This window comes from Colletotrichum graminicola (genome assembly GCF_000149035.1).
Source record: "Colletotrichum graminicola M1.001 genomic scaffold supercont1.49, whole genome shotgun sequence".
In the NCBI taxonomy this organism is placed as follows: domain Eukaryota; kingdom Fungi; phylum Ascomycota; class Sordariomycetes; order Glomerellales; family Glomerellaceae; genus Colletotrichum; species Colletotrichum graminicola.
The window spans coordinates 164,431-173,187 of record NW_007361053.1 but is presented as its reverse complement, the minus strand read 5'-3'; the positions used below and the strand labels follow the sequence as shown (position 1 = coordinate 173,187).

Here is an 8,757-nt window from a genome sequence, read left to right as displayed (position 1 = left end):
GATTCTTATTCCGATGTCATCTTGCTGAGGGTCTAGCAATAGTACGTCTTTCGTCATTGATCTCTGTAGTCACCTGCATGAAGAGAGACATGACCGGAGGGTTCAGTAAGATATTTTCCTTAAATAGAATAAACAAGTCTTCTACGCGTTTTGTTCATGTTCAAGAGGACGGACGCACCTTTTTCTGTTAACTAGACAAGATGTTTTGTGGTAGTTTGGTATAGAATAGATATTAAGGTCCCAGAAGAGAGAGAGAGAGAGAGAGAGAGAGAGAGAGAGAGAGAGAGAGAGAGAGAGAGAGAGAGAGACAAAGAGTGGAGAGATAGGGTCAAGCTCGGTATCCGAGGGGACAGCACTGGGTCCAGAACCGAACCAAAAGGGGAAAAGATGTTAAGAAAAAAAGAAGAAAAAAAGGGCGTTTCCTTCTTTTTGCTGCAGAATAAAGACACACGCGCACGCACATGCCAATGCCGATCGATAATGCCGTCTGTCTAAATCGCATATTGTCTGTTTGTCTCCGTCTTGTCGTATGTATCGCGCATCACTCACCCGCCCTTTTTTTTTTCTCTTTCCCGTTCCCACTAAGCGCTGCCCATTTCGAGGGTCGCGCCATGCATGCCCTCATCTCATCCTCTTGTCTCTCACTCAGTTTTCTCTCTCACTACCACTCTCACTCGCTTGCTTGCTCCGTGTATCTCGCTCTCGCCTTTTGGTGTAATCTGCAACCCTTCTTCTTGCCTGTTCATTATATCCACTTTTCTCTTTTCTCGCCTCCTCCGCCGCTTATCGTGATCCCACCACCATCGCGTCCCCCTCCCCAAAATGGAGGACCCCTTCTTTCCCGCCCCTGTTCGGTTCGTTGCACACCTCGGCCGTTCGTCCCCACATACGGGACACTGACACCGACACACACATATGCAGACAGACAGACAGATGGACAGACAGAGGCTCGCTCGATCGTCCCATCGTCTGTCTGTCTCGTGATACAGAACCCCCCCTTTTCGCCCGTCTGTGCCCGCGTCATCAGCAAAGTTTATCTAGACCACCGAGCCGTGACACCTTATTTTCCGAGCCTCTACCCTGCGTCCGGACAGACAGACGTACAGACAGACGTACCGGAGAAGAGAGAGAGCTTGCTTGATGTGACGGTATCATTCGTCACTACACGCGCGCCTCCCTCCGTCCTCAGTACTTTTCTTTAAACTTGCATGATTACGTCTCGTTTCCTTTCCATTCAAAACCTTGGTCCCCGCCATTACCCGCGCATCTCCGAAAGGGTTTCATCTCATCTACATTGTATAACAGATCGTTCCATCTTCCCTCACAGTTTGTCATACGTGGTAAAATCTCTCCCCAAGTGCTCGACAACCCCATTCCGGCTTCATCGTCAGTGCGAATACTTGAAAATAAAAAAAAGATTAGCACAGAACAAGCCCATCCATCCATCCATCCTTCCATCCATCCAATCTGACCATCGTGTGCGGCCTTTTCACTCACCGCCGCCCAGCGCCCACTCCCACCCCGCGCCAAGGGGACCGACCCAATCCCGCCCCCCCCTCCCCTTTAACACCCCTGCCGCATTCCGCAATCCCATCATCCCAGCAAGCCCACTTGGCTTCGTTGATCGCCAACGAGAGATACCCTCTCTCGACCGCCAGCAATTATCATCCCTTAATCTCGACGCACAGCGCAAACCCAACCCACTACACATAGGTAGCGCTTGACCAGCACAACGCATCGCGACAATGAGGGGCGTCCCAGCAAGCCCCCGCTCAGGTTCCCCCGATCTCCTGCCGCGCCGACTCTCTGAAGAGCTCGGCGATTTCTCATTCTCCAGCGATGAGTACGACCAGGAGAACGAAGGCGAGGACGAGGATGAGAGCTGCACCGCAGTCGAAACTCCCATCTCCTCTCCCAAGTCATTACAAAGCCTAGTCAGCTTCTTCGATGAGGTCAACCCCTACAAGCAGCATCGACAGCTGCTGGACACAACATCCGAGTCAGAACGCACCGAGAAGAAGAACACCAGCCGGCCTTCAACGGCCGTCTCCCTGCCGCCCTTCCGCCGCGCATCCACCTGCCCTGTGCTTCCCGACGACTTTATCTCGAGCGCTGCCGAGGAGGTTGTCAAGATTATGCCCGATCAGGCCGATTTCATGAAACGCATGGTTGAGGGCTGGAGGGAGATCCAGCGCCGCTCATCAGTGAGCGTCATGTCTCCCACCCCGCCAGCGACCGCCCTTTCTCCCAGCACCGTGGCTTCGCCCAAGCGGCCTCACACGGCACCTTCGCCATTTCATCCGCCCCAAATGTGTTTTGCATCCTTTCCGCAGACCGTCCCGGAGAGAGATGAGCCTGATAGCCCCACTGAATCGGTAGAAGGGGGCTTCTCTGGCATGACGGAGATGCTTGAAACCGTTGAGACGACGCTCGATGACCTGCGAGAACTAGCCAAGCAGCATGCGGGTGCGGCCATTGCGTCAACCTCGGCGAACATGGCGGATCAGGATGCAAAGTTCGCCGCCGTGAATAAGTGCATCGACACCATAGGAAAGGTGTGCGAGAGGACGCCAGAGCCGGATTTGGATACGCAATTTCACAGGGACAAGCTCGATGAACGGTGTGTGCAGGCACTTGTCCAGATTTGCGAAATGTTTGCGCGCGAAAGTGTCGAGCAGGACCAGTACCGGTTACGGTCCGGTTTCATGACCGAGGATAGTGAGGATGATGATGTTGAATACGAGGGCGAGGACGAAGACGAGGGCGAGGGCGAGAGTGATCGTGAAAGCGATTGGGTGGACGAAGACGACGACGACGACGACGACCCCGAGGAACTCCCGATCGACTCGGAACCGACCGAGTACGAATCAGGAGACTTCCTCGGGGGGCAACCGACGGTAGAAACGGACAAGACACTTCCCCCGCCATCACCAACTCTGAGATCAGCAACGCCCACTCGGCCGAGGACGGCAGAATGGAGAATCGAGGGGCCCGACACACCCCGCAGGCGCGCCCGGCTCGTCCGCGAGGCCAAGGCCGAGCTTGAGGCGCTCTTCTCCGAATGGGCCGCACCACAGAACTCATTCGAAGAGCGCCACTCCCGCATCGTCTATGCCACCGAGGCATACCACCTACGTCTTGCCGACATGGAGTCAGCCCACGAGTTTGAGTTCAAGTGGAAAGACGAGCTCAAAGCCTATGACAAGGAGATGGAGAACAGAGGCCCCTTTGGTCCTGGTCCCAAGGTATGGGTCGTCGTCGAACTGGCCCTGCCCCTCGCTCAGCTCTGGCTGGCCCTGTTTCTCTTGGTGGTCGACTATTTGAGGCTGGACAAGTGGATTGCGAAACCAGATTCCGTTTTCATATTTCTGACGGCCTGGGTGGCAAACGTGGTCGTCTTGGCGCGCCTTTTAGAAGTCTCTGCCAGGAAGGGCCTGTATGAAACCATGTTGCCTTTGGAAGCCAGGGAGATGCGAAAGAAGCACGAGCGCGAGCTGGTGCTTCTGAAGGCGGCCCACGACCGCGCTGTTCAACGGATGTATCTCCCAGAACAGCAGCCATAGGTGTGAAAGATGGGGTTGTTGAAGTGTATTAGTAGGCCTATACAAAAGAAAGCCAGACAAATGTTAGAATCCATCCCCCCCCGCCCACTTCGCATGCCCCAATGTCGACGCCCATCATGCCAGTGTGGCTGCGAGACAGTCATGGCTCGTTTCCCTGATCAGGTACAGTGGCCGGGGTGTATACGCAAGAAGAGGTATAGGAGCAGTGGGCCCCAAGCCTCCTTCGATATCCCATGTCTGCTCGGGTATGGATACAACTCCAGCCAGTAGTATCGGCTTCTTGCGAGGGTTCTTTGCTTCGCGACTGGTTCCGGCGAGTGTCTGTACCAAAAATTGTCAGTCATTCTGGTCCATGTAGGCCGTCTGTGGGACACTATGACCTACGTGTTGGTGGGCAGAATTGTCGGTCTTGTACAGGGATTGGCATCGATGATTGTCAGACTTGGGCCAGCAAAAGCAGACGCCACGACTGACACAGGTCGAGCAACTGTTTGCGATGGTGCAGAGACCGACTACTCCGATGCAAATCCAGAGGGAAGCGTGCATGGATAAGACCGCGGGTGTGAAGTCGACTCTATGTGTAGACGGTTCTGCACACGTTGCAACGGAGGTCAACGGCGCAGACTCATTGCTTAGGCCGTTTCCTCGGTGCATTGTAGTGGGGAGCGTATCACGCTGCGGAGGGCTGGTCAACATAGTGACACGAGAGCAAAGCGCACATGAACATGAGCCTCACCTGCCTCGCTGTGGAAGCGCCTGACTCAACAAAAGGGCCAGTTTGTTCCTGACAAAGCTTGGGACTCCGAGTGCATCGACATATCATGCTCAAACATGTGAGTATGACGGCAAGAGGGCCAAGCAGGACGACGGGCGTGTGGAACAATGTGGTAGGGAGGCCTAGACAATCGTGCTGTCCTTTAGCTGCGGTTGTGTCGGCATTACTGCTAGGCTCTTGACGTCTCGCGACACGGGTCGATGATGGTTGTGAGTCTTCTGTGTCCCACTCGCTGGATCCATCGGACGCGGTGGTGGTGGTGGTGGTAACAGAATAAGGACGATGGTTTGGCTGGGCAAAGCTAGGGCGTGGATGTTTGTTTGCTTCCAAATCGCTTATGCGCCGCCGCGCGCGTAAGAAGGCCGTGAAGACAGTCAGGAACCATGTAATCAAAGCAAAGCCACCGGTGATGCATCCCATGATGACGGCGGCCAGAATCGCAGGATGGAGATTTCGGGAGTGCTCATCCTGATAAACATCGCCAAGACTATCGAGAGACTCATCGTGTGAAGCGTCATCCCATTTCTCGCCTTGAAACATTGATACCGATAATGGCGTGTGCAAACGATAATATCTGCGTGGGGGTATGTCATGAGCGCCAGAGTTGTTGGCTCCAATTCTGACGGCCAGATATGCAACATACTTGTAGGAAAGTGACTGGCGGCGACGACGATGACGATGTTGTTTAATAATAATAATGATGAGGAGGATGAGGTGTAGAAGAAGGAGACAATAGAGAAGAGAGAAGAAAAGAAAGAAGAGTGGAGGATGTAGACGAACCGACAGAAGTCGCTGCCTCCTGCCATGTCGATATCGTTAGGAAGTGGCAGGCGAGACTCCAGATTTGCAGGGTCTCTCTTTCCCTTCCGGCGGCCTTTGGTATTGCTGACTGATGCTGTTTTGCTCATCGAGGCAAGCGCGGCATTTCTCCTTCCCGCCCTCTTCTTGTTTCTCTCTCTCTCTCACTATCTCTCTCACTCTCTCACTCACTCTTTCTCTCACTCTCCCTGAATCTCGCACTCACGATTCCTGCGGCGAGACAGAAAAGACGCAGTCACAGCCCTGTTTGACGGACAAACTTCCACCAGAGGAATGCATCGTCCGGTCGTGTAAACTCGATTCCATTCATATGAATAGATAGATTCAGTATCCGATACCCATACATGCTAGCCCCCTCCAGTAGATTTGCATGCATCCAACTCGACCAATGCGCCGCCTCCCTCACACTACCGCCAGCTTGGGCACTTCCGGCCGAAGAAACAACTCTGGAAGCTTAAACTGAGGATCGATCGTTCTCATGTGGTGAGCTGCGTCCTCCACGATATCGTAGTCGAAGTGGAAGTCGTAGAATCCCTCGGGGCTTGCTGTTCCGACGTTAGATGCAAACTTGAACTAGCTGAATTCGAAAATACAAGAGAAGGACTCACTTGGGATACGATCGACCGGGATGAACTCAGATGCAGCCTCTCTGATCTTTTCTGCCTCGTCCTGCGCCGCATTACTGAATATCGTCACCGCACTGGCTCTGTTCATGCGGATCCCCTCAAAGACTTTGAGCCTCTCCGGGACCTCAACTCCCGATGTGACGTTTGAAAAACAAACCCCGAGGGCAACACCATCTTCTATTGCCTGTGCGCCTCCTTGGCCCTGATCTGTAATCAGTCAGTAGGTTAAGACCTTGTAAGGCGGAAGCCCGTATTCTCTTACGGGGAAGCATTGGATGAGCGGCATCACCAATTAGAATCATCCGGCCTTTCCTCCACGTCGAAATGGGGGCCCTATACAGCAACGGCCATTGCTTGACCTCGTCCGCTTTTCTGCATGCTGTCAGATTCATCGAGGCCATCAACACACCGAGACGAAGCCACCCACTCTAGAAGAGAAAGCACACTGGGGTGAAAGTCGGAAAAGCGACCCACAAGGTGAGACTTTTCGACCGAGTTATGCCAGTCTGTGACGCCAGTTAGCTTTCTTTCTCTCCTCGCCTCATCCATCGCTCGAAGAATGGCGACCCCCGACCCCTAGACCGTGTGAGCCGACCTTCTTTACTTGATGAGCCGACCTCATTATGGAATATGGCGATACAGTTGAGAACCTCGCCGCTACCTCGCATTAGTCCAAGCTTCCTGACGCACGGCCAAACGTCAGACAAACTCTCGACATGGATACGTTACTATCCTCTTTCCGTCCCCGAGGAACATCCTGACGCCTTCTCCGGGACCACCGAGCAGCTCAGACGTCGTCGGATCGGACGTCACACGCTCCATCGGAATGAGGAACCGGTAGCAGAAGTTGTCCTGCGCCCCGGGAAACGCAGGATTGGCCGACCCAAGGATCGCTTCAACCCCGCCGCTGTGGATGCCGTCCGCGACGACGACTAGGTCTGCGGAAACGACAGTCCCGTCGCGGAGGCTGAACCGAGCCCCGTCGGGGTCCTGGGTGGCTATCGTCAGCGTGCAACAAACATCATGTCTACAAGCCCGCTGGTACCCACGTAGCTCGTGACTTCGCTCCTCAATTTGAAGGTAACCGGCGGCCCCCCGTCATCCGCCGTCGCCATCCGCTTCAGCTCCTGGTGCAGGTCAACTCTATGAGCAAAGTACCACGGCGAACCGTACTTCTCGGCGACAGCGCCCAGGTCAAGCTCGTGGACTGGTTGCAGGGTGTCTCCCATCACCCGCCGGCTGCCTTTGGCTGTCACAAACCTGGCTCGTACAGGGTCCATGCCGAGCGCCAGAAGGGGGCGCGACGCATTTGTTTGTACGTTGATCGCAGCGCCAATCTCATTGTTCAGTGCCGATTTCTCGTAGATGGTCACAGGGTGGCCAGCACGTCGAAGTGCGATGGCGGCCGTGAGCCCGGCGATACCGCCGCCGATGATGGCAATGTCGAGCATGGCTTATAGCACCGGGTGCAACCTGTCACGGTCACTCAAAATCAGCCGAAATGTTGCGCGATGGCAAATACGGGTATCGGTGTATTTGCGAGCGGTGATGGATCAGGTTGAGTGAAAAGGTTGAAGACATGTAGCGAGCGAGGGGGTTGCGCCACTCTCAGCAAATGGACCATGAACTTTATTGATTGCTATTCGGGCAAAAGATTCTCAGTACCGCCATTGTCTAAGCTACTGGTGCCACAGCTCAGCGGCTGGCTATTAGCGGACTATTGTAATGCGTGATGTGATCTGCAAGCGCCGGCGCGCCACTTGATGCATCAGTTGCGGAACACATGTTTTTGGGGTAAGAGGTTGGTCTCGTTCCAGCGCCGGTGAATGGATCCAGGAGAGCGGGACGCAACGGAATTTGCCATTGATCCGTCGTTTCAACCAGGTCGACACTGAAAAGCTTGTCCTTCAGCTAACATGTAGGTTCCATCTACTCATCTCATAATCGTTGGGAGTAAGTGAATGCCGTGCATCGGGTCGGGCCGGATCGTGCGAAAACTCCGACGAAACACACTGTGGCTGGTGGATAAAGAAAAGCTACCCACGCCTCCACAAGCTCGCTGGCTAGTCGTTCGGCGAGAATCTCGCGTTGGGCTGATGACACGATAGCCTTCAGGGGGTTAAGCCACCTTGGCTGTTGCACAACCTTGTCTGGGCTATAGGTGTACGTGACAGTGGCCAGAGCATCCAAGTGATATGCTTTGACAAAAACAGTGACCTTGGATCAAAGAACGAAAGAATATGTGAAAAAGTAACCTTTAGACGAATGGGGTGATAGTCAAGGCTCAAACACAATGCCCCCCTCACCCCTGCTATACGACTGGAAGACTCGTTGGCAAGGCTCGAGAGTCGGTGATTATGAAAAAGCATGACATCGTCATGAGGTTCGATGTTATGATTTGGAATTGCTGTCCGTGTCGATTGACTTTTCCACCTTGTATTTGGTCTCGAGAAAGTCAACATGGTTCAATCTGCAGTTCACCCAGCTCGATGGCACGTCGGCGGGTTGATATGAAACCGGTCCTTGCACGACGAACTGCCAACCGCCCACCAATGGCAAACCCGTCCCCGTCCCGACTTCCGTCACGGGCAACCCCGGCATAGCCCAAGTAGTGCATCACTAGGTTTCGAGTTAACTGCATGAGTCTAGGTACTAAAGGGCTAGGAACCTCGCCTATATTAAGCTTCATGGCCCCCTCACACCCAGTAGACAGACTATTCACTGTTGAAACCAGCTTCTAATCAACTCGTTGCAGCGTTCGGCTACTGTTCCTACGTGGATGGGCATAGCGCACCTCGGCACACCGATCGACGGCTAAGAGGTGCGAGACCGAATGCGAGACCGATTCCCCTAAGTTGGAAACAAGCTACCAAGCAAACTAGTGAATTTGGTATGTTCAGATTGGTCCAGCTGGAGTAGTATTTACATGTGAGGGGTGACACACTGTTCCAACACGCTGTCGTTCTGCCCCATT

At 53.9% G+C, this 8,757-nt stretch overlaps 2 protein-coding genes across 2 annotated transcripts; one reads left to right on the top strand and one right to left on the bottom strand.

Annotated features, from left to right (window-relative positions):
* Positions 1-1,745: 1,745 nt before the first annotated feature.
* GLRG_09496 (uncharacterized protein) lies at positions 1,746-3,563 on the top strand (the record flags this gene model as incomplete). The annotated part of the gene is made up of 1 exon (XM_008100181.1): positions 1,746-3,563. One exon carries the CDS (start codon positions 1,746-1,748, stop codon positions 3,561-3,563), a length of 1,818 nt encoding a protein of 605 aa, XP_008098372.1.
* A 1,996-nt stretch (positions 3,564-5,559) lies between these two features.
* On the bottom strand, positions 5,560-7,234 carry GLRG_09495 (FAD dependent oxidoreductase; the record flags this gene model as incomplete). The annotated part of the gene is made up of 7 exons (XM_008100180.1): positions 5,560-5,702; positions 5,766-5,990; positions 6,046-6,155; positions 6,211-6,289; positions 6,379-6,440; positions 6,493-6,773; positions 6,833-7,234. The coding sequence occupies 7 exons, from the start codon at positions 7,232-7,234 to the stop codon at positions 5,560-5,562; spliced, it is 1,302 nt and encodes a 433-aa protein (XP_008098371.1).
* Positions 7,235-8,757: the final 1,523 nt, after the last annotated feature.